This window comes from Rutilus rutilus, assembly GCF_951802725.1.
Source record: "Rutilus rutilus genome assembly, chromosome: 1".
NCBI classification, from domain to species: Eukaryota; Metazoa; Chordata; class Actinopteri; order Cypriniformes; family Leuciscidae; genus Rutilus; species Rutilus rutilus.
Window position 1 is genome coordinate 57656591 of NC_140209.1, and position 25952 is coordinate 57682542.

A 25952-nucleotide genomic window follows, 5' to 3' on the forward strand; every position below is an offset into this window, starting at 1 on the left:
GTATTTGGGGTAAAACACCTTGTTGCTGGGGAATTTTTAATTGGATTTGTGGTTTAGAGAATAAGTAGCTAAGCTAAGTGTTACAAAAATGTCTTTCTACATCAAACGTGTATGCATATGGTGACAATCTGCTCTATCACTCTTGATCTATACAGTCATGTGGAAAAGAAAGGACACCCTATTGAAGTCTGTGGTTTCAGGACATAATCAAAATCATCTGGACCTTTGCAGGTCTTAAAATTAGGTAAATTCAACCTCAGATGAATAACACCACATGACATATTACACTGTTTCATTGTGTCAAGGTCTGAAGCCTTCAGGTGTGTGTGTTCACACAATAACAAGGAGGAAAGACATCAGCAATGATCTTAGAGAAGCCGTTGTTGCTGCCATCAATCTGAGAAGGGTTATACGGCCATTTCCAAACCATCTGAAGTCCATTATTCTACAGTGAGGAAGATTATTCACAAGAAAACATTCAAGACAGCAGCCAATCTTCCCAGGAGTGGACATCCCAGCAGATTCACCCCAGGTCAGAGAGATCACGAAACACCCAAGAGCTTCATCTCAGACTCTACAGGCCTCAGTTAACATGTGAAATCTTCAAGTTCATGACAGTACAATTAGAAAAAGACAGGACAAGTATGGCATGTTTGAGAGGGTTGCCAGGAGAAATAATCTTCTCTCTAAAACGAAGCACAGCTTAGGTTTGCAAAGTTGCATCTAAACAAACATCAAGACTTCAGGAACAATGTCCTTCAGACAGAAAAAGACCAAAATGGAGATGTTAGGCGAAACTAAACACCGCATATCAGCACTAACGCCTCATACCAACTGTCCATCACACTGATGGAGGGGTGATGATTTTGGGCTTGTTTTGCAGCCACAGGACCTGCTGGGCATCTTCAGTCATTGAGTCGATCATGAACTCCTCTGTAAACCACAGTATTCTAGAGTCTAATGTGAGGCTATCTGTCCGAAAGCTAAAGCTTGGCAGAAACTGGGTCATGTAACAGGACAATCATCCCAGGAACACCAGCAAATCTACAACAGAAGGGCTGAAAAAGACAAGAATCAAAGTGTTGCAGTGACCCAGTCAAAGTCCAGACCTCAGGAGAGACCTTAAGAAAGCTGTGCATTAACAGATGCCCACAAACCTCAATGAACTGAAGCAACGTTGTAAAGAAGAGCGGGACAAAATTCATTGTGGGAGACTGATAAAGTCATATAGAAAATGATAATTCAGGTTTTTTTCTGCTAAAGGTGGCTCTACAAGCTATTGAATCATAGGGTGTACTTAGTTTTTCACACATGGCTTCTCAATTCTTGCTTTATTTTTGTTAAATACATAATGACACGGACGGTGTAATATGCCATGTGTTGTTGTTGTTCACCTGAGGTTGCATTTACCTCATTTTAAGAGCTAATGACCAAGGGCTGTATTCACAAAATCTTACCACTAAGAGTTCTTATAAGTTCTTAGGGAAAAGTTTTCTCTTAAAACCGGTTCACAAAGCTGCTGAGACCAACTTTTACTAAGGAACAGAGAGAAGTCTTAAAGTCCCCCTGTAGTCAATCATTTTATCCCTTAAAACTCATAAGGGCACTTCAAACTTGATCACCAAAATGACATTTAAATGTTTTTTCCTTGAAAAAAAATGTCTTTATGCCTTAAAATAACTTGAATGTAACTCCTTGCTTCATTTAGTATATGCTGTTCTATGAATATGCAAATGAGCCCCGCCTCCACTCACTCACACCAGCTCAGAGATCCACTGGTTGACGATCACACGTTGACCTGATTGGTTACAAGGTAGTTTGTGATGTCAGAAACACCAGCGATTTCAAACCGTGTTTTTGAGACTGTCTTTGGTTCACTGCAGTTTTAAGGAGAAAATACTCAGCAATGGTGTCGACTTATGAATTTACACATGGTTTGTCTTAAAGCATATTAAAAACACCACATAGACATATAAACAACATTAAATGCTTGATTTTCACCACAGGGGGACTTTAAGCTAAGAGAAATGACGGGGTTGACCTTGTTGCAATGGATGATATCATCACGCTTGCTAACTGTGACCACAGTGATTGGCTGATGGGGGAGGGGTCTCTATCAGTGATTTGATCATAGAAATATTGTAGAACGAGGTATCATGTTGCCATATTCAAATAAAGATTTTAAAATGTAGGATAAAGTGTCAAATTAAACATGTATATGTTCAGCTAATTGCTATTGTTTAACTACATATATACATAGCCGACTCACCTAGTTACCTCGACAGTTTTCAGCATCCCTCCGCCACCCCGACTCCTCACTCTTGGCCCAGCCAGGGATATGGCGGGAACTCTGGGTTTGGGCTAAATTCAGAGCTCGGATCCCTCAACCCTCTCGTACAGCACACCAAATATGCTTATTTAACTCGTTTACTCTATTCGAACTAGTGAAAACAACAGTCACAGGACATTATTTTCTTTTTGAATTATTTATTTATTAAAGATTTATTTTTGACCTTTTTATTATAATAGGACAATGACAGGCAGCGAAGCGGAAGAGAGAAAAGGGGGACGGGATCGGGAAAGGTCCACGAGCCGGAACTGAACTCCGGTCACCCGAACTGCCCACAAGACTATCAGCGCAGACGATGGGACATTATTTTCAACTTGACTGCAGTGTTTTATTCTCCATCATTCAATCCATATTGCCTTTACATAAATGCACCTTTATGATATGTCATTGCAGATTAAAATCTATAAATCTCTTGCCTCAATGGTGCTCAGTGTCTTTGGCCGGATTGCCGGCAACAGCCATTTTAGGATTGTTTGTGATTTGGTCTCAGTGAGAGAGGAGTCCTCTTGATTACCCCTAACTTTTCACAGATTTAGGAACTGGTTTTAGCCTAAAATGCTTTGTGAAATACTAAAAACGTGGGAGTTCTAAAATTAGGACTGATACGCCCATTATTTTTAAGAGTTTCTCCTAAATTGGGAAGGAGCTTTAGCCTTAAAGGTGACATATTATGCCCCTTTTCACAAGATATAATATAAATATATGGTGTCTGTGAAATTTCAGCTCAAAATTCAACCCAGATCATTCATTATAGCTTGCCAAATTTGTCCCTTTTTGGGTGTGAGCAAAAAGCGTGTGTCCCTTTAAATGCAAATGAGCTGCTCCCGCTCCGTTCAGAAAACGGACGATCCTTTACACGAGCTTCGGATACTCTGCAATAACAAAACATGCGAATAATCTCACTCTTCCAAAATCTCAAAAATAACCAGTTGCAGAGTGCAGCCTTACGGAGAGACTTTTAGACGCACCTGGACGTTTCTGAATGGTTAGTGGATACATTTGTTGTTGAGTTACAATCATTAATCAATAAACTTTTACACAAGTTGACACAGTTCCCTGTGGTCTTTATAAGACAGCTGTGGCCTTTTTTGGTCAGACATGATTGCAGAGAAAGGCTTACCAAAACAAAGTTACTAGATGCACCGGGGACCCGATTATAGCACTTAAACACGGAAAAAGTCCTATATTCATGATACGACCCCTTAAAGATGTTTTACACCAAAGGATTTTTTATGATGTCATGGGGCTCCTGGTATATCAGTATACTTAAAACCATAGAATTCAAAATGGTTCACATTACTGTATCTTCACTATTTCACTTTGGCAACCCTCTCCTCTGCTCGCCATCTTATTTTATCATTTGTTTTCAAACTAATTGTTTTGTTCCTCCAATTGTTCTGTAAAACCTTACACACACACACACACACACACAGTTTCCATGTTTTTTGGGGACATTCCATAGACATAATAATTTGTATATACTTTACAAAGACAACCCTTACAGAAAACTCCCTGCATTTTTACATGACATCTTCAAAAAACATAATTTAATATGGTTTATGAACTGTTGTCCTCACAGTGACCAAAAAAATGTCCCAACAGGTCCAAACACACAACCACACACACACACAACACACACACACACACACACACACACACACACACACACACACACACACACACACACACACACACACACACACACACACACACACACACAAATGCGTAAGTATACATATATACATTTTCCAAAAGAGTGGTCTTTAAACCTGTTGTAAGCTATCACTGAATAAGTTGGCCTAACCCAAAAACTCAGTTACATCAAATTTTGTAAGTTAAGAAATTCAAAGTTTAAGTAAGCAGAACATTATATAAAACTTAATTTTAGCATTTACTCTCCCTTTGAGTGTCATGGCAAAGCATCCTTGGAAATAGAAATCCCAGCCCAGTTTCAGTTAAATTTAAGTTAGTCTAAATTAAAAGAATCAAGTTCATAATCTTTTTTTTTTTTAACAATACTCATAAAAGTTAATTAGATTGAACTAATTTGTTTAATTTAGGTTAGCTCTACTCAAACCAATTAATTATTTTGAGTGTTAGGGTTTACATTTCTGGGGGGCTTAATTGAGATAATTAAAAACCTGAAGGCACACACAGGAAAAACCTCTGAATTATAAACAAAAGTTTGCCAGTAAGTATTGTTAAAGCTATGAAATAAGAAAATCATATACACTGTAAACATTTCAACCAGCTTCAACTTTCAATTACATGCATAAAGGCTTTTAGTACAATCAAAGTTACAGTTTATAGTGAAAAGTTCTTTATATCTAACCAGTTTTTATACTCCACTGATCATCAGGTTAAATCTTTGAGTAGAAATGACAGAAACTGATGTTAAAAGTTAAAGGGATTGGAAAATACTTTTATCATAACATGTAGTGTTAAATGTTATGTAACAGTGTAAAAATGCCTCACAGGAACAAATATATATTAGTATTTGAATTTATTTTGAATATTTATTTTTCAAATATGAAGTCCACCTCAGCTCATCATCATTAACTTTTCTACGCTGATTCTATGTTTTATTTCTATATGTGATGTGTAATTTGGTTTCACAACTAAGCATCCTTCACAAACTAGAACAAAGGCAAACCATGTACCATTACAGGTCTCAGTAGTAAACCGGAGCCAATGACCTCCGAGTCCTTCACGCGCATATGCAAAAAAAGCATTTCAAGCCAATAGCGATCAGAAACGAAGTGCTTGGATCAGCTAATGAGGAGGGAGGTGTTTTGCGGTGAGGAAGGCCTCCGTGGGTTTAGGGGCACGAGTGTCTCGCTCTCTGTGCACTTTAGGTCCCAGAACTGCAGGAGAGACTATCTGTGTCTTCATTGTTCCAAAGGATACAGCTGAGGATTCATCATCACTTCAACAAACCGGTCCAAAGGTTAGTAATACCTGCTCCTTCACATTCATTTTACTGCCAAATTGAACTTGTTGTTAGTGATGTCAGTTGTTACATTTCTCATTGCATTGCATCCTTACATTTTCCCAAGGTCAATTTGGAGATTTATTGCATCCTTGCATTTTCCAAGATCAATTCAGAGATTTATGTGAGTTTAACAGCATCTTTGTTCATGTATTTACTGTACAATGCACATTCAAATTTGACAGAAAAGCTTCTAAAAATGCCACTGTATGATGATGCACATTTAGCTTACACTTGCAGATTCCAATATGCTTGATTTAGTCTTTTACTGGTTCTTTTACTGGTGTATTTGTAGAACTTTTTGGTGAGGAATCATGGCACTTGCAGGACTCCTGAAACAAGACAACATTGCAGCAGCTATCCAGGCTTGTCAAGGTGAGAGACACACACACACATGTTGTGTTTTCAAGTTTTTTGGGGACTTTCCATAGACATAATGATTTTTATGCTGTACAAACTGTTATTCTATCCCCTTACACTAACCCTATCTCTGTCACTTAGTATGATTTATAAGCGGTTTTCCTCATGGGGACCAAAACATTTTCCCACAAGGACAAGGATTTCAGATATTGCCGTCTTTGTGGGGACATTTTGTCTCCATAATGTAGGGTGTACCAGGCCACACACACACACACACACACACACACACACACACACACACACACACACACACACACACACAGGTGCATTGGGAATGGGTAGATCCAGGTATCCAGGCAGCCGGAGACAGGGGAGCAGTTGCCATCAGGATACCAGTGTGTTTGTGCCGAGCATCCAAGATCATACACACTCACACCAGCCATACACATCTCAGATCAAGATCACGCTTACCGTAATATTCATAAAAATGGCACGTAAAAGCATGTTGTCCAAACCAATGCAATATATATAATATAGCCTAACTCATTTGTTTTTATCACATTTCCATTAAAAAAAAAAAAAAAAAAAAAAAAAAAATTACTTATGAATTATAATACAACTGTATTGGCAGTTAATGCAACTATTGTAAGCTAAAATGGTTACATCTAAATGAACTATAGTTTTAAGGACTATAGTAGAGTAAGTAGAGAATAGTAGGGTCCACACCACAGGCATAATGACAACGACAGAGTAACGATATAGTTGGAATCACTTTTAGAACGATTTTCTTCAGCTGATGAACGCTTGACAGCCAATCAGAATCCATCCTGCTATGACGAGCTCGAGCATTTAAAGAGACAGGCAACAAAACTGCAGCTAGCGTTTAGAATAAACATGATTATATAATTCACACCAAGTAGCCTATATCAATAACGATAAAGATATACTTCTAGAAATCGTTCTAAATATAAAATAAGAAGAAGAGTCCACACTATTACGAAACCGGCACAGAGTAGCCTAACGATTTCATTGGAATCACTTTCCGAACGATTATTGATGAACGATAAAATCATTGACAGCCAATCAGAATCCATCCTGCTTTATAGAGCGCGAGCATAAACAGAACGATATTGTACTTTGGTGTGGACACTATAATATAGTTATCTTTATAGATATCGTTCTTTGTATGAGCAGAGCTGTAAACAACATCACTGAATCAACCTAAACAGATTAATTTATACCAACAAAATTAATTTTATGGGTCAATGTAGAAACAGCACTAACATTTGCAGGTTGCCACATTTTAGTGTATGGCTAGCTGTGGAACAAGCAAGAATCAATTAGTTAATTTAAAATGTATGAGATTAAAACGAATTTGACTTATGGATGATAAATATATTGCTAAACCTGATTATTTCATTCATGTGTTTGATTATGATCAAACTGGATAGAAAGTTTAGGCCTATATGAAATTCAAATGCATCCATCCAAAAATTAGGCCTTAATATTTAATATTCCAATTTGATTATAATATTTTTGTCTTTCAGCCCCAGGAACGTTCAACTACAAGTCGTTCTTTGAACAAGTGGGTCTGATGGGTAAAGCCTCTTCCGATGGGGAGAAGGTGTTCAAGGCCCTGGACCAGGACAAGAGTGGATTCATCGAAAAAGAGGAGCTGAAGTAAAGCATTCTTCGAACCTTGTTTATATTGTGAGGCACATTATGTGAAGGCACAACACGAAGCCCTCTCTGACTGGTGTGCTGTTCTTTGCTTGGGTCTCCAGACGCTTCCTCCAGAACTTCTCCTCAGGGGCCAGAGAGCTCACGGAGGCAGAGACCAACACCCTCCTGGCGGCTGGGGACAGCGATGGAGACGGCAAAATCGGGATGGAAGGTAAAGCCAAATCAGTGGTTGAACTGGCCCTTCGGGAGCCGTGCTCCTATAGAAACCAGGGCTCCTCTTTCACTGTCTGGCTCCTCTGTTAGCCTGGGGAATTAATCAGCTCTACACATGAGAATCAGAGCAATTCTGCTCCCATTAACACACGCACGCATGTACTGATTATCTTGAAAGACTGGGAATTCTCTTTCTCCCAAGGCAATGTCTTTCTGGCAGGGTGTTTGAGTCTGTCTGGGAAGGAATTGCATGCGAGAAACATCCACACTTTGATATTTACAGGGTGTGACCTCTTAATTTCCTTAATATAATGTGACACCCAGACAGCAACATAGTGTCGGCCCAGATCCGGGCCACATCTGGTACGTGTGGATTCAACAGGGATTTAGCTGATTGGACAGTTCACTTATTTTTCTCTCTCTCTCTCTTTTTCCCGCTCAGAATTCTGCGGCCTGCTGAATTGAAAATGGAGTGACTGTCTGGACTGACTTGAACTTCATTTCATGATTCTCTCATTTATTTGCATGTATTATCTGTGATTCGTTTTTTATGTTTTATGAGTTGCTAATTAAAATATGTTTAGTAAGTCTTTGTAGAAAAAGTGCATATCATGTTTGGGAATAGAATTAAATAAAAACTTGCTTCTGTAACTATATAGTGATCGTAGGAAATGAAACTTCTCAATAAAGTTAAGTCTACAAGTACGGGAATTCTTTGCTTCATGTGATCTTTTTATACCTTTCAAGTTTATGAAACAGATGGCATAACAACAATACAAATATCACAATAACAACAGCAGTACAATAATATATGTATGTGTGTGTATATATATATATATATATATATGTATATATATAGTATGTATGTATGTATGTATATGATAAGATAGAATAAGACGATATAATATAAAATAAAAAATAAAATAAAATGCAATAAGACAAAATAAAAAAAATAAAATATGATAAGATATAAGATTAGATAAAATGAGAAAAGATATAAAATAAAATAAAAATATATAATAAGATGTAATATAAAAAATAAGACAAAAATAAAATAATTTAAAATATAAGATATTACACAATAAAAAATAAATAAAGTTCTTCTTAAATATGATAATAAAATAAAATGCAATAAGATGAAATATAAAAAACAAAATACAATTAAATAAGAAAATGTGATAATATAGCCTAAGACCAAATTAAAAAAAAAAATTAAAATAAAATATAAAATGACAATATATAAGTTAAAATAATAACAAATTAGATAATATATATAAAATAAAATAAATAAAATATGATGATATAAGATAAAAAATAAAACAAGATAAGATCAGACAAAATATAAGATATATATATATCTATACAATACAATAAAAATAAGATATAAGATAAGATATAATATAAAATAAAAAATAAATTACTATAAGATAAAAAAGATATAATAGAAATCAAAAAAATATACGATATGATAAAAGAAGATAATTTCTTTTTTAAATTAAAATAAAAAATATGATAAGATATAAGACATAATAAAAATAAAATAAAATAATAAAATACAACAAGATAAGATAAAATAATAAGATATGATTAAATATAAGATTAAAAATAAAATAATAAAATATGATGTGATATAAGATCAAATAAAAAATAAAATACAAATATGATAAGATAGGCTACAAGATGAAATATCATAAGAAAATAAAATAAATAAAATGATACTATTAAAATAACATGAATTTAAACTCATCAGTAAAGATGAGCAACGACTCCATCTGTGTTTAACACTGTTATGAAGGTTTCAGATTGCACAGTATGACTCATGCATATGTAAGAATTCAATATGAACACTGAAACCAATCATATCTCCATGATTTATGGGCTTGAGACGCAGTTGATCGCGCCAGAGTTTCTAACCTGGAGGAGAAACACACTCCCTCTCAATCAAACATGCATGTATCTGATGTGCTCATCAGTCCCTTTGTCCAGTAAATATTCAATCGGGGACGAATGAAAGCAAACGGACAGATGGGATGATAAGGCAGGGAAAGGGACGTCTGTTTAACCCAAGCGAGGGCCTCATGATCTATAGGGTCCCACACATGGTTCTGAACACCGTTTGTGAGACTAAAATTAGCCCGACTTGACTACTGGACACATTTTTTTGCGACACTATTCCAAACCTAGAGCTATCAGTTACTGAGCATTGAATTCCTGTAAATGGTGAGGCTGAGGGATATATAAACCGGGAGACGCAGAAGTGCTGCCTCACACCTCGACTAACTCCTTCGGTTTTTCACTCGCCTTAGACGAGCGCAAGGTGAGTGCAAGTGGATCGATTCATCTGACACATTCACGCTTTAGGATCAGGCTTCTCAGAGAAAAGTCACTGAACATCACCACAGCTCACGGACAGGGACGTGATGGGAATATTGGTAACGGAGAGAGCATCGGGAGGCATGTGGGTCACACGTCCCGCGATGGATGCGGGTGATAAAGACCGCAGAACTTGGACAGTAAATGTCGATTGCTTGAACTCTGAGGATAACTAGAGGAAATAGGGGGTTGTGAGCACCAACTATCAGTTGTAGTGTGCAAACTTTTAAGTGAAAGAGGAAAATCAGGCACTTGAGACATTCGAATCAGAGCACTTCATGATGCATGTGTGGCACTGACGGGGGAATACAGAATTGAACTCATTTGTGAATTGTTCTCACTCAATACTGTTTTGCAGCTTACTCAGAAGCAGAAGAATGGCCGTCGCCTCTATGCTCGCCGCAGCTGATGTGGATGCTGCCATCGCTGCCTGCCAGGGTAAGACGTCACGTGATCATCTCAGATTGCAGGGGTCCCACATCTGGGAAAACACTAGATGATAGACTGGCATTGAGGAAACCAGTAAAAAAGGGATGAGCCAAACAGTTTCCGGCTGGATTATGTTTCCTGCCGTTTCTGGAGTCAACAAGTGGCCAAATTTAATCTGAAGATTTGAAACACATGAGTAAATATAGTCACATGAAATCCCAAACAAACAAATGATGTTGAAGAGGCATAATGAAATGAACATATTATAAGATATATATCAGATATAACACAAAAGAAAGTCATTTATAGCAATTGTATTACACTAATTATATTATATTATTTGGGCTATTTAGAAACATGTTCTAAAGACTTCTGCCTAAATGCCTACATTTGTTTTGTAGAAGTTGAATATCTTTTTCAAAACAAAACAATTAATAAATATCTAAATTTTAATAAATATAATACAGAATAAACTAATTGGACAGGATATAAAGTGTGTGTGGGGGGGGGGGGGGGGGGGGGGGGGGGGGAGTGACCATATTTAATCTGAGGATTTGATATACATGTATAAATATAGACATATGTGAAATCCAAAACAAACAAATGATGTTGAAGAGGTCAAATTAAACAAATTAATATATTATAAGATGTATCATATATAACATTAAAGAAAGTCATTTATAGCAATTATATTATATTATATTATATTATTTGGGCTATTTAGAAACATGATCTAAAGACTTTGAATTTCTTTTTCAAAACAAAAATATTAATAAATATTACATTTTTAATAAATATAATACAGAAGAAATGAATTGGACAGGAAATGGGGGGGGGGGGTATTTACATGAATAAATATAGACTCATGATAAATAAATAAATAAATAAATAAATAAATAAATATTTGGGTTATTTAGAAACATGATCTAAAGACTTCTGTTTAAATGCTTAAAATTTGTTTTGTAGAAGTTGAATTTATTTTTCAAAACTAAAATATTAATGAATATTCAAATTTTCATAAACATAATTCATTTTTCATAAATTAATTGGACAGGATATTGAGGGGGAAAAAAACAGTCAACAAGTGGCCAGCTATACACAGAAGTACAATGGAATTTTTTTATGGAACTTTTTTTGTTCCATAAACTTCTACATAGTGTTTATGTATTTTTTGATGACTTTTATTCTAAAATGTATTTGATGACTGCCATTCTAAGATGTGAAAAATAGTTTTAGAAGGTAAAAAATTTAGAAAAGCACATGAAATGTTTTAAATGGCTTCCTTCCCAGCTAACAAAATTATGTTCTAAGACTGTTTTGCAAACATTTACATATAAAATGCTATTTCTGAATATTCTCTGAATGTTTAGGATTTTTTTTTTTTTTTTGCAAACATTAAAGGATAATTCCGGTATTTAACTCTTTGAGTCTATTTTGTAGTTTGTTTTGGATGAACAAGAGTGGTGGACAAAGAATTTTAGGGCAATTCTAAAATAGTCAAAAAGTCGAGACAGGAACCATTGTCAAAATTTCTTTGTCCACCACTCTTGTTTATCCAAAACAAACTACAAAATAGACTCAAAGTGTTAAATACCGGAATTATCCTTTAAGTGAAAATTCCATTTTATCACTCTTCAAACGTTACGGAAATGTTACTTTTGAAGGTTCTCTGAAGGTTCTGAAACAATGTCAGAAGAAGTTTCCATTATAAATATTTTTGTGCTAATGCTAGAGCAACCAGTATCCAGAAACATCAACAGAACGTTCATGTAGGGTTATCTTCATAATTAAACACCAGACAACCCTGAAAGAGCGTTCTATTAACGTCACTAGTATAACGTTTGTTCATAACTTTGAGAGAACCTTTCCACAATGTTTGTTCTTCTGAGCATGCGCGTTCCCTGTTAGCTGGGTTAGGCTACTGTAAAAGTAGCATAACAATAGTTTGATCAAATGAATCATCTCTCTCCACAGCTGCTGACTCCTTTGACTACAAGTCCTTCTTCGCCAAGGTCGGCCTGTCAGCCAAGTCAGCCGATGATGTCAAGAAGGCTTTCTTCATCATTGACCAGGACAACAGTGGCTTCATTGAGGAGGAGGAGCTGAAGTGAGACTCTTAACACATCGTTTACATGGGACAAATGTCCGACAAAAGACAGTTGTATGGGCTTCACAGCAGGCCTGTGCTCTTTCTGTAGGCTGTTCCTGAAGAACTTCAAGGCTGGTGCCAGGGATCTGACCGACAAAGAGACCAAGACCTTCCTTGCCGCCGGCGACAGTGACGGTGATGGCATGCTTGGAGTTGATGGTAAATGAAAAATGACGATTTTACAGAATCGTCAATTACTTTTTTTTGAGATCTAGAAGAGTTGAACTCGCATCGAGATAGGAAGCGTAAGCTCCGGTGTGCTTTACGTTAAAGTTCGGTGTAGTGGAGGTTGCCTTTTTGACGAGAAAGTGCAACTATTTTCACTGGAAAGCAGCTAAAGCCTGCTCGAAAAGTCAGTAAAAGTCGCTAGGTGACGCAATGCGCCAACTGTCGGCACTTTACATCCGTTTCCTCCCCTGATCCGTGCTCTCATACTGTATTTTAATGCGATATATAGCGAATATCCAGTAAAGCTGTTCTCTTTTGCATATTTTCTGTGAGACAATAGAACAAGCATGATATAGTGACTGACTGCATGTCAACCAGCAATCCAAAAAGTCGCAATATTTGCCGCTGGTCGCTTTTTTGAAAAAAGTCGCTAAATTGGCAACACTGGGTCGGGCCAATTTGATCTCACGGGAAAAGGTCATTATTTTACGAGGTGGCGATTTCCAATGAATTTGTACGGTTTGAATGGTAGATTTTTAAAAGTAACTCATTACCTCTAACTCCGCCCCTAAACTTAACCGTCACTGGGGTTTAAACAGATCCTACAAATTAGCCAATTAGCCAAATTAGCCACCAATTAAAGGGATAGTTCACCCAAAAATGAAAAACCTGTCATCATGTTGTTCCAAACCTGTGTGAGTTTCTCTCTTCTGTTGAACACAAAAGAAGATACTATAAGAATGTTGGCAACCAGAGAGTTGATGGGCTCCATTGACTTCCATAGTAGGAAAAACAAATACTATGGAAGTCAATGGCGCCCCACTTGAGGATGAGTAAATCATGACAGAGTTTTTAGTTTTTGGGTGAACTATCCCTTTAAGCAAAGCGTAAAATAGTTACGAATTGCTGTGAGATTGCAGCGGTCAGGCCAATAGTTCAGATTTCACATTTATACTGCATGGCCTCAACATGAATAAAAAAATTAAAAAAAATTTTTTTTATCTAATAGTAGAAATATTGTACATGTATATTTAATATGTACTTAGATATATATTTATATTCATATGTAAAATAAATTACGGTTAAGAGGTATATTGAAACAAATGAATGTATTATTTGTTCTCAGATATTACAATAAATAAAGTAATTTTGCAATTATATATTACATTATATAAAAAAATGTAAAAGTAAATGATTAATTGTATATATACTGAATTTATTTTAATATTAACTAATATATTTATTCAAATGCAAATGTTATTTTTTTTCTATACATCTTCCACGCATGTACATTTACATTTCTCATCAAAAAAGTCGTGATAACATTTCCATCAAGTAAAAAAATTCAAATGTAAATTCCTAATTGTAGATATACAGGGTGGGCCATTTATATGGATACACCATAATAACATGGGAATGGTTGGTGATATTAAAGTCCTGTTTGTGGCACATTAGTATATGTGAGGGGGCAAACTCCTCAAGATGGGTGGTGACCATGGTGGCCATTTAGAAGTCGGCCATCTTGGATACAACTTTTGTTTTTTCAATAGGAAGAGGGCCATGTGACACATCAAACTTATTGGTAATGTCACAAGAAAAACAATGGTGTGCTTGGTTTCAACGTAACTTTATTCGTTCATGAGTTATTTACAAGTTTCTCTTTGTGAAGAGTGGGAGAACAGGGTTGCATTGACAATCCAACACAATGGGCAGCACATTGAACACATTTTATAAGTGGTCAGAAACTTGTAAATAACTCATGAACGAATAAAGTTACGTTGAAACCAAGCACTCCATTGTTTTTCTTGTGACATTACCAATAAGTTTGATGTGTCACATGGCCCTCTTCCTATTGAAAAAACAAAAGTTGTATCCAAGATGGCCGACTTCTAAATGGCCACCATGGTCACCACCCATCTTGAGGAGTTTGCCCCCTCACATATACTAATGTGCCACAAACAGGACTTTAATATCACCAACCATTCCCATGTTATTACGGTGTATCCATATAAATGGCCCACCCTGTATATATATATATATTTTTTTTTTATAAAAAATATGAACCATTATACATTTTCCACACATACATTTTTAAATTAACTTTTTAAAGAAAACTTTCAATAACATTTTAAACCCATTTTTACTGATACTCAAGTCTACTTTTAAATATGTAAATTTCTAATTGTAGATATACCATTTTTACATATATATTTTAATATATATTTATTAAATATATATATATATATATTATATTAACTTATACATATGCTATTTATATTTATATATATTATATTTATTCATATGCAAATAAAAAAATATAGGCCTACTGTATTCATGATTATACATTTTCTGCACATATAAATTATTATTTTATTTTTTTCATAAAATGTAACAAATATTTTTGCAATAACATTTTCAACCCATTCTCATGGATGCTACCAAAACTATCACAATTCGTTCTTGCAATTTCAACAAGGTCCATGTTAGCCAGTTAGATTATTTTTACCTAGCTACCAAATTGTCAAAAAAAAAAGAATTGAATTCACAACCAAATATCACAATAACAACAAAACCAGGCCTAATCATGTAAGTGTCAGTTCCAGTAGGACGTTCTTGTTTTTGAGCTCTGTCACTTGGCAGCAACTACTGAAGCTCTATACTATAGTTCAGGAAGATGATTGGCAGTGCAGTTTATCAACACTATAGCAGACCCTTGACGATATTTGGAAATTAAAATGGTGATACTTGCAGAATTGACTAATGGTAGTCTGATCTCTGTCTCATCTTTGTCTCATCTCACAGAGTTTGCTGCTCTTGTAAAGGCTTAAATTTTCATCTGACCAAGACCCGTCCAAATTCAAGGAACCAGAACTCACGACAGCTCACAACTTTCTCAGCGGAACTTTTTTATATGATCTTATTCATGACTGACTTTGGACAGTTTACTTGGTTTCGAGTACGTGTCTGGATAAGGGTATTTGTATGTGTAAGTTGGATGTTTTATTTCAAGCCCACTGGCCTGTGCAAATGTACAATCTTGAATGCACTTCTGGGGAAGAGTGAAAAACAAGGAATAAATATAGTTTTGGTGTAACATGTCTTTGAAGCGAGCTTTTTTACGCATTCGCCGCTAATCGACGTTCCCGTTGTGTTGTCAGATGTCCTCCGGGGAAGTTCTCTTCATGATAATGCACTGATATGGTGCGTTCAAGTCATGCCGGAAAGATCGTATTCGCGAGTTGAACGCGTATGAACGCCACCACAAAGTCGTAAATACAAGTGGGATGCTCGGAATTTTCTTTAAGGCCCGATGTTTTCGAATTGGGGACGTGTCAGTGAGAAACATGGCGGAATACAACGATATTTATAGGTAATATAGCAGTGGCATTGTCATGCTTTTTTATTTACAACCAAATAAGCTAATGCTGCCTTCACATGCTATTGGAATTATCCTAAATATGAGTTTCATTGTTAAAAATTGGACATGATTTTGATAGCGTAGTGAATGCAATGAATGGGACACTAAATATCATCAGATTTTCCCAATTAATAGGCATGAATAAACCCGGTGTCCTCCATGATTCATGTTATTTACGACAACAAAGCACTTGAAATCACTCCAGAAGTGGGAATTAGGAAACTTCCAATAGCATGTGAAGGCAGCATAATTGCCAGCACAAAGTATAATAGCATTGTAATATAACAATATAATATGTAACGATAAAGTTTGCAGTGGCTTCATAAATGAATTAAAAACAGTTTGATGCACATTCTTCGTTTTTTGTTTTCTAGACGTAGTTAAATCCTGAAGTATTTTTGTTTAGTTAATTAATAGAGGGTACACCGCCATCTTTCTCCGACGACCCAGACAGCAACATAGTGTCTGGCCAGTATGGCCACATCTGGTACACGTTAAATCCACATGTACCAGACGTGGCCCAGATCTGGGCCGACACTATGTCTGGGCATGGCATGACTTCCCAACTCGTAAATACGAACTTCCCAGGAGGACTTGAATGCACCAGTAGCCAGGGATGTCCTGCAGGATGCTCTTGGCACAAGGCTGGGCGAGGGAAGGCCCAGAGATTTGCTGAGATGCACTGCAAGGGATTTGCAGAGGATAGTTTTCGCATGCCCAATTAGAGTCCATGGCAGCGTCCCGAATGCACAGAATAGCTCATCAAACACTCAGCCAAGCTCAGTCTTCCAAATCCCATTAAACGCCCTGCAACGGGCACGATTTCATCAGAGCAACTGGCAATGCTCGTGTATTAATGTTCTACTAACCACAATGGTGATACAATCGTTGACATATTAGAACTTTACATCAGGGTTCCTCAAATCTGGTCAGAGTTTAGTTCCAACCCTAATCAAACACACCTGAAAGAGTTATTCAAAGTCTTCAGAGTTACTAGACAATTGCAGACTGTGCATGGCTATGACTAGACAATTGCTGTGACTAGACAACTGCCGTTAAAAAAGAAGACAATTGCAGAAAGGTGAGTTCGATCATGGTTTGAGCTAAACTCTCTAAACTCTCCAGGACCGAGTTTAGACACCCCTGCTATAGACAATTTAGAAGATTACACCGTGTCTACACCGGACAAAAACACTGCGACAAAAGCAAGTAGAATCGGCGTTGTTTAGACTGAATGCGGCACGACAAATTCCAGACGATGATGTGTCGTTCTATTTCTGACGTAGGCTACTTCAAGCGCTCGCGCTACTTCTCACAGGAAAAACAAGTTGTCCTACGTCAGAAATGGAACGGTGTAAGAACGGCGTTAGCCTTCAGTTCTAATGTAAAACAAAATTCAGGTATGTACCTTACAGTTCAGCTTTCGACGGTGCAGAACAAGTAGAAGATTTTCTGACCTGTGAAAGACAGCCATCAGCCAGGATGAGCACTGCTGCTCTCTGCTGTTTGAACGCTGTGTGCAACTGTCAGGGGCGAATTAATAGTAACACACCTCATACTGTACAGTGTAGACCTACATTCACTAAAAAGAACAGGCAAATCTGTAACAAGTTCAATGGGGGAAAGATGTAGCCATAAATAAAAGAAAGATTAGCCTATTGGAGGCCTTTTTTTAAATCAGTTTTTCTACCTCAAAATTTCACATTCAAATCAATGTGTTACTTGCAATTTCATTGAAAGTAATTGTGAAATTTGCTTGCAATTTCTGAGTGAAAATTGTCTACACTAAATGTGTTTCTTCAGTGTATAAACTATATATTATAGTAAATTCAAGTTTGCCATATGTCAAATGGAGGAAAAGTAAGTCAAGGGAACATATTGGACTAGTAAATCCTGGAGTTGACCAAAACTAAAATGTTTGCGTACAGAAGAAAACCAGGACAAATTCAGACAACGTGTTTAATGTGGCAAAATCCAACACAGCATATGCACACACAAATAACAACATGCAAAATTATCACTGAACGAACCACTTTACATGAAACACAAGCAAAATCAACCGGAGAGTCCATACCCTGAACACAAACAGAAATGTCCCTCTGAAATTCGTCCCGCAAGCTTCCCTTCATATACTCTTTCCAAACCCCATGAGCGAGTGTCCATAGGAATATGTCAATGCACTATCAGCAGCTTGTATTATTAGCATGCAAGTATATGATGGACTTTTTTTTCAAACGCACCTTTTAAGCATCTTCATTTTTGAGGATAAATATAGTACAGCGTGTCTGGTGGACGCATGTCAAGCCGCCCCCCTCGGCCAGCGGGTGTCTATTACATTATGATTCATATTTGGAGTGGCTGAAGGTATATAAGGGGGAGATCAGGGGCCCGGAGACCACTGCAGTTCACAGCTCGAGTCTTCTGAAACTACCTTCAGCACCAAAAGACAAAAGAGGTGAGTTTGCAGTTTATCTACGGAGGAAAAAAACAAACAAAAAAACAAAATGCAGGACTGGTTCTTCCAGATTTGTTTCGGAGCATAAACGAAGGTCGCATCCTAAATTTTCTCATCATCTCAATCGGCTGTGGAACTGTTTGCAATGCTGGTTTATTTTAAGAGGACTTCATGGACCCTTTGGGACTTAACATCCTCGTAACTCAAATCCACATGCGGCACGCTTCCCTTTTCGCTGTTTTATTTGGGATTTGCATGGGCTGAAATGGCATGAAATGTTATACATGCTCAGATATTAAGTAATCCTAAGTTATATCAAGTAATAATATAAAGCAATCTGTCAAATGGCCATATTTTGAGGCAAACTGGACTAAACACACCTGAGCTTTCAGGCAGCTGTGTGACGACACGCGTTTCTTGTTTTAATGTTCTGTTTTATGTATCATTCAGCTAAAGATGGCATTCGGCTTGAAGGAAGCTGACATCACTGCAGCACTGGAGGCATGCAAGGGTGAGACAGCGTGAGCCACCAGATCTTTATCACATTAAATGCGTGCATTTATTTACCTCTTTCCCATATTTCCCACACAGCTGCTGACTCCTTCAACCACAAGGCTTTCTTCGCCAAGGTCGGCATGTCAGCCAAGTCCGCCGATGATGTCAAGAAGGCCTTTGAAATCATCGATCAGGACAAGAGTGGCTTCATTGAGGAGGAGGAACTCAAGTAAGAGCAGCTTTGAGCTCATGAAGAAATACTTGCATCTTGAATGTACTGATAAACTGAACTCTGTGCTGGCAGACTGTTCCTGCAGAACTTCAAGGCTGGTGCCAGGGCACTGACTGACGCAGAGACCAAGACTTTCCTAAAAGCTGGAGACGCTGACGGTGACGGCAAGATCGGAATTGATGGTCAGTCACCTTTAAGATTAAGCCTGCTTCAAACATTACACATGGTCTCGGAATCTCTTGAGTACAATCCCAATGCACCTCAATGTGCTTCAAAGTGCTCTAAGAATATCAAAATGCATAATATTTGATTGAAAACCATGACTGAATGTTTAACACGCTTTCTTTGTTTCTTTCCGACAGAGTTCGCTGCCTTGGTTAAGGCATAAATTGCCTCTGACCAACAACACCTTTAGCTCTGAAGGAACAACTTTGCCAAAGACCTCCCATTTTCATCCTACTATAAATAATTTTTATACTCATGATGCTTATGAGAAGTTTCCTCCCATGCAGCACACTGTCAAAACGATGACCGTGAATGTAGCGGTTGTGTCTCCTGTCTTAAATATGAATTTTGCTTACTGTAAAATCTGATGCACTTTTACGGGAACGGACGACAAGAAAAGAATAAATATTCTTTTTCAATATAACCTTGACTTCTTTTCATTTTTTGTTGCAAATCTGCTTTTCACTCTAGCTAGCTGTATGGATGAAGTTTTTATTAATCACATTTCCATGAAATAAAATCACAGAAATTGAAAAATACATAAATTTGCTAGGTTTATCTATGGGATCACTGCCATAGACACTATGATTTTTTATATTATTATTATCAATGGCTTGTTTATTATATTTCCGGTTTGTTTGGTTGATCACATATATTTTTAGTGCAGACTCATACTTAAGAAACTATTACAAAGGTGATAATTACTCACTAACAAGCCAATGTTTAACTGTTCAAATAAATAAATAAATATTTTTATTCCACGAGCGTACACTATACACAAAAGTGTATGATCAATAAGTTATGACAACATATGTTTTATGTTTTACATTGCATTTTACATGTAAAATACGTTAAGCAACATTTTTATAACAAGTTATACAAGATTCAACTGTAAGTTGAAATGACTTAAAAATCCAAGTTGTTTGCAAATTTAAGGCAGCAATATTTTTACAGTGATGTTTTAGGTTAAATGGTCCACTAGATGGCATTACTTGACAATGTGTTAGGAAAAGCATCTCAAACTCCTTTGAAAGTGCACACACCAGACAAAATGAATTGCTTATTGTAAACATTATATTGCACACGTTTACTTGTAAAACTTGATTTACTTGATTAAAAATGTATAAGTAGCCAATTATACTTATTTTTATTATTTTTTATACACTGTCTGTCAGAAAAAAAAATTGCGGGTTGATACCCAAGGGGTTAAAGGTTTGACATTGCATGAATTAAATATGACTGAAATGCTTGTATTGAAATATTTTAAAGTCCCACCTGTAGTCAATAATTTCACCAAAATGACATATTTAAATGTTTTTTCCTTGAAAAAAAATGTCTTCATGCCTTAAAATAGCTTGAATGTAACTACACCTTTGCCTCATTTAGTATACGAGGTTCTATGAATATGCAAATGAGCCCCGCCTCTACTCACTCACAGCAGCTCAGAGATCCACTTGTTGATGATCACCAGTTGATCTGATTGGTTACAAGGTAGTTTGTGATGTCAGAAACACCAGCGATTTCAAACCACATTTTTCTTTGGTTCACTGCAGTTTTAAGGAGAAAATACTCAGCAATGGTGTCGACTTATGAATTTACACATGGTTTGTCTTAAAGCACATTAAAAACAGCACATAGACATATAAACAACATTAAAAGCTTGATTTTCACCACAGGGGGACTTTAAATGATAAAACTGTTCTAGATGTTAAGCTTAAGGCAGGGCAACTGGTGTCTCTGAGCTGCGTTTATGATCACTAAACGATATATTGGTTTTCAATTTGCAGTGACTTTAACAGTGACTTTAAAATATGTTTTTTAGATGTGGGAATGGCATATTTTGAGTTTTGATATTTGGACTATTTTTGATTGGCCATTGGGCATTCAGGTCTGAGATTGGCTCTGTCCCTATACTGGTGTCCCACAGGGTTCAATTTTAGGCCCCTTACTTTTTTCAGAATTAATATATATATTATATTTCCTCTTGGATTGCTCTCAAGATCACTCAGGGTTAATTATCCCTTCCATGCAGATGATACTCACATTTATACCCACTCTATGCCTGGTTAAAATGTGGATGTTTCTTTTCTCTCACATTGCATTTCTGAGATAAAAACATGGATGACCAAAAACGTTTTGTGTCTTAATAGTGATAGGACTGAGGTTTTGCTTATTGGCTCTCCTCATCAGCTTCGTAGAGCTGGTTCATAATGTTAAACTGCTTTGGAGTTCCAAACTACGTGAATAAAAGAATGTAAGAGTTTGTCTTTTGACCCTTTTTTCATCTCAGAAATATTGCTTGACTTCGCCCTATGCCATCTTTTCCTGTGACTGAAAGGCTTATCAATACTTTAGTTTTTTTTTCCCGCATTGACTACTGCGATGCACTTCTTGCTGGGGTTCCTAAAACCACACTTAACAAATTGCAATGTGTGCGAAATTAGTGTTAGTATAAAAACATGTAAACATATATATACAGGTTTCAGAGCATTCAGAACATTTTCAGAGCACTTCATGCTTCCTTCATTTTCCAGCAGGATTTGCACCTGCCCACACTGCCAAAAGAACCAAAACCTGGTTCAATGACCATGGTATTACTGTGTAATTACTGTGTGATTTCATGTAATATTCTGAGAAGTGTTTCATAAGCTGTAAGCCATAATCATCAATATTATAACAAATAAAGGCTTGAAATATCTCACTTTGCATGTAATGAGTCTATATAATATATTAGTTTCACCTGTTAAGTTGAATTCTTGACATAAATCAACTTTTTGATGATATTCTAATTTTATGACCAGCACCTGTATATTGATTAGCTTTTTCTTTATGGTTTTAATTATTTTGTATTCCAGTCTGTTCTTTTGTTTTTTGTAAGCTTTGTATTTTTATGTCTGTTTTATTGTGTAAAGTGCCTTGACAACCCGCTTTAAAGGTGCTATATAAAATTAAGTTTATATTATTATTATTATTAAGTTACTATATGCACCTTTTAGAGGTAGATACGGTACAAAAGATGTCCCTTAAAGGCTGCTGTTGTACCATTAAATAAAGGTAAAAAAAAAAAAAAAACCTTTTTTTTTCTTTTGAGAGAGAGTAGGCCTAGAGGCTAAAAAGTGGTACGATATGCTCTGACACGCTCAAACTTTTAGTCAGAGTCAGAGGCTAACTAGCATCTAGGCTATCGTACCACTTAAAGTAGTACTTAAAGCAGCTGAGTGTTGCCAAAACAGACACCCTAGTAGAGGTCAGTAAGCGTAGTGTAGCTTAGTGCCTGCAGAGAATATAAGCAAACGTAAATGAATAAATAAAGGATTGCTTAGTAACCGTATAGGATATGAGGTATCATCATGGCCCATGACATCAGTGTTTCTGGGTAAGCAACACCTCTGTATCCGGTGTCCTTGTCAGCTCCAGGCTCTTGGGTTTCGCCGTGCGGGTTATCCCACGCATGGACTGTCCCAAAACATGTCACAGCAAACACCTCCACCTAATGCATTTAAATGGGCCATGGGCGCCCTGCAACTCAGTAGCCAGGCAAGCATGAACTAACGCAGTCTCTGGTGATGCGCTCAAACATGACGGTCAATGTAAATGCTTATAGATGCTGACACTAGCAGATGTGCTGAGTGCAATTGAAACAGCAACAACAACCACAAGTAATATTAATAATAATAATAGATGCATTAAAATTGTTCAATAAAAACAAATTTAAACTTGTCATATATAGATATATTGTATATATATATAATACTTTTATTCGGCAAGGATGCATTAAATTGATCAAAATGACAGTATTTACCTTTCAAACAAACACATTAATACCATTCAAAACTTTCAGTCAGATTTTTTAATGTTTTTAAAGTCTCTTATGCTCAACAAGGCTGTATTTATTTGATCAAAAAGAGAGTCAAATAATATTATTTAGTGAAAGATTGTTACAATGTAAAATATATGTTTTCTATTTGAATACATTTTATAATGTAATTATTATAACTGTGAATTTATAGCAGCATTACTCCAGTCTTCAGTGTCACATGATCCTTCAGAAATCATTATAATATGATGATCTGATGTTCAAGAAACATTTATTATTATCAATTTTGAACAGGTTATGCAGCTTAATGTCTCTGTGGAAACCATGATCTTTTGTTTTCAGGATTCTTTGATGAAAAGAAAGTGCAAAAGAACAACATTTATTTGAAACAGACATATTTTGTAACATTATAAATGTATTTACTGTCACCTTTGATCTATTTAATGCATCCTTGCTGAATAATTTTTTTTTTTTTTTTTTTTTTTTATCTTTCTGACCCCAAAATTTCTACTTAAAGGCAATGCACATGATTCAACTGCACAATCTGTCATTGAAAAAATGAAAATCATGCATTTTATGTTCATGACCATTAAATCATGAGATAACTAGGTAAGTCAAGAACAAAAATGGCCTCTATATCTGTTACACGCGTATGATGGATGCGCTGTCTGTAACTCCATCGCTCCGATGGAAACAGTACCTCAGTTTAATTGTAACATGCGGGTTTGGTGACAAAAAGTTAAGCGAGCAGTGTCTGTTTTTTTTTTGCACTTGAGGACATATTGCACCCTCTTACATAATATATGCGTCTAGCAGGTGCGTTTTAAACATTGATTACAGCGTGCTGCTGGGCGCTGGTCAAAAGGTGACCTTGAATCCCTGAATCAGCAGAGGAAAAATGACAGCTCGCTGTTTGTCTGCCTATGGAGGGTGAAATGAGAAGGATAAACTCTCATGACACTCTCTAAAACAGCAGAGACACTATGTGTGTGTGTGTGTATGTGCATCTGGTGAGCAGTGGATTATAAGCTCCCATCTGTTCAGAAAGACAATATGGAGCAGATTACGGCAAAAAAAAAAAAAATCCATTACAGATTATGGGATTTATAAAGTAATAGACATCTGGAAAGCGATAAATTAAAGCTAACATCAAGGAAAGGTGGCTTTCGAGCATCCCCAGAATTTGTCCACCTCCCAACAGCAATGCAATATAAAAGTGTTTATGTAATATTATAATGAGGAATCTGGAATGACCTCATGTAAAGCAGCGGGGAAAGAGGGAGGGAGCGACTGACCAACCTGAGAGGAGGATCGGATGTGCATGACAGGGGTGAACGAGTGTGATGCCTGTATTATGATATAGGATGGGAGGGACGTGATGAGCAGGTAGACAGCAAAGCATTTATTACTTAATTTGCCTTTTACAAGGGCGTCACAGATGAGGGTTGGCCCACACACACACACACACACACACAGTAAAACAGATATAAATAGTACAGGTTAATTAGTTAGGTAAGTAATTTGAGCTGGGGCCTGGCAGTTAGAATTTGATCCACAGACTGGTAACTCAAGAATTAGCCATTGTCACTGAATTCAGACCTATATAAATCGCACCTGGACCGACTCGCAGTCACCACTCAGCCTTACTTCTGTTGAATCACCTGCCAGGAGAACTTCACCGAGGTAAGAGTCCCAGCTTTCCCACCGCAATCTCTTTTTGTGTGGGGCACGCATGAGCGTGCAAGGTTTATATTAAAACGGCATGCATTTAGGCTAAAGTTTTTTCTCTTTTTTTTTAAGAAAATTGCATGTAGCTATTGTGTAGGGTTTTAATGAAGTGCATTAATTACACTTTTTTTCAATTGCATGTACGTGTATGTGCATTTTTTTATAATAATTGCATTGAAAATGCATGCATATGGGGGTTTTATTTGATTGCATTAGAATATATTTGAGGGGAAAAAAGGAGTATGTAAAATGCTGAACTTGTGTCATCCTGTATCTTTAGTCGATTATTTATTTATTTTGATGGAAAGCATTGCTCGACAACGTTTCAGGCAGATCATCTTTTTCATTTTAATCCAGGCGAGATTTATTTGAGTCTGGTCTAGGCTGATTTGTGTATTCAAAGGGTTTTGCACATTGGCATGTTGCTATGCACTGTGAAAAGTGTTCAGTTCACTTACTTAAAAAAAACGAGTGCACCCGTTAACTTAAAATTATCAAGTAAATAAACGTAATGCTTAATTGAAAAAATTAAGTTATGTGTACTTGACAATTCCACATTACTTAATTTTTTTAATTAAGCATGAAGTTTATTGACTTCATAATTTTAAGGCAATGGGTTTTTTAAGTAAGTGAACTGAACACTTTTTACAGTGCATAGCAACATGCCAATGTACAAAACCCTTTGAATACACAAATCAGCCTAGACTAGATTCAAATAAATGTACAGTGTGGAGAGATATGACAGCTGCTTGTGAAAAAGAGTTAATTATTTAAAACTGTTCTTCTTCTTCTTCTTCAGGACCATGTCACTGTCATCTGTTCTTTCCGCTGATGCCATCGACAGTGCGCTCAAGGACTGTCAAGGTAG

At 36.5% G+C, this 25952-nt stretch overlaps 2 protein-coding genes and 1 pseudogene across 3 annotated transcripts; all 3 read left to right on the forward strand.

Annotated features, from left to right (window-relative positions):
• The first annotated feature begins 5202 nt into the window (after positions 1-5202).
• pvalb5 (parvalbumin 5) lies at positions 5203-8347 on the forward strand. The gene is made up of 6 exons (XM_084423121.1): positions 5203-5297; positions 5407-5463; positions 5635-5714; positions 7247-7379; positions 7484-7593; positions 8038-8347. The coding sequence occupies exons 3-6, from the start codon at positions 5654-5656 to the stop codon at positions 8058-8060; spliced, it is 327 nt and encodes a 108-aa protein (XP_084279247.1). The 5' UTR covers positions 5203-5297; positions 5407-5463; positions 5635-5653; the 3' UTR covers positions 8061-8347.
• A 1465-nt stretch (positions 8348-9812) lies between these two features.
• Positions 9813-15808, forward strand: LOC311300388 (parvalbumin beta 2-like; annotated as a pseudogene). Its single transcript, XR_014630339.1, has 5 exons — positions 9813-9912; positions 10327-10406; positions 12372-12504; positions 12596-12705; positions 15517-15808. The product of XR_014630339.1 is annotated as a parvalbumin beta 2-like (transcript).
• Positions 15809-18410: 2602 nt separating this feature from the next.
• LOC311300390 (parvalbumin beta) lies at positions 18411-19963 on the forward strand. Its single transcript, XM_084424641.1, has 5 exons — positions 18411-18587; positions 19038-19098; positions 19179-19311; positions 19387-19496; positions 19677-19963. The coding sequence occupies exons 2-5, from the start codon at positions 19044-19046 to the stop codon at positions 19700-19702; spliced, it is 324 nt and encodes a 107-aa protein (XP_084280767.1). The 5' UTR covers positions 18411-18587; positions 19038-19043; the 3' UTR covers positions 19703-19963.
• The last annotated feature ends 5989 nt before the right edge of the window (positions 19964-25952 follow it).

What these genes read in the sequence shown, in the direction of transcription:
- pvalb5 (XM_084423121.1), top strand. Translation starts at nt 5,654, where the DNA reads ATGGCACTTGCAGGACTCCTGAAACAAGACAACATTGCAGCAGCTATC. An exon ending in ATCGAAAAAGAGGAGCTGAA is followed by an intron (nt 7,380 to 7,483) that starts GTAAAGCATTCT and finishes TTGGGTCTCCAG; the next exon opens with ACGCTTCCTCCAGAACTTCT. An exon ending in CGGCAAAATCGGGATGGAAG is followed by an intron (nt 7,594 to 8,037) that starts GTAAAGCCAAAT and finishes TTTCCCGCTCAG; the next exon opens with AATTCTGCGGCCTGCTGAAT.
- LOC311300390 (XM_084424641.1), top strand. Translation starts at nt 19,044, where the DNA reads ATGGCATTCGGCTTGAAGGAAGCTGACATCACTGCAGCACTGGAGGCA. An exon ending in AGCACTGGAGGCATGCAAGG is followed by an intron (nt 19,099 to 19,178) that starts GTGAGACAGCGT and finishes TTTCCCACACAG; the next exon opens with CTGCTGACTCCTTCAACCAC. An exon ending in ATTGAGGAGGAGGAACTCAA is followed by an intron (nt 19,312 to 19,386) that starts GTAAGAGCAGCT and finishes CTGTGCTGGCAG; the next exon opens with ACTGTTCCTGCAGAACTTCA.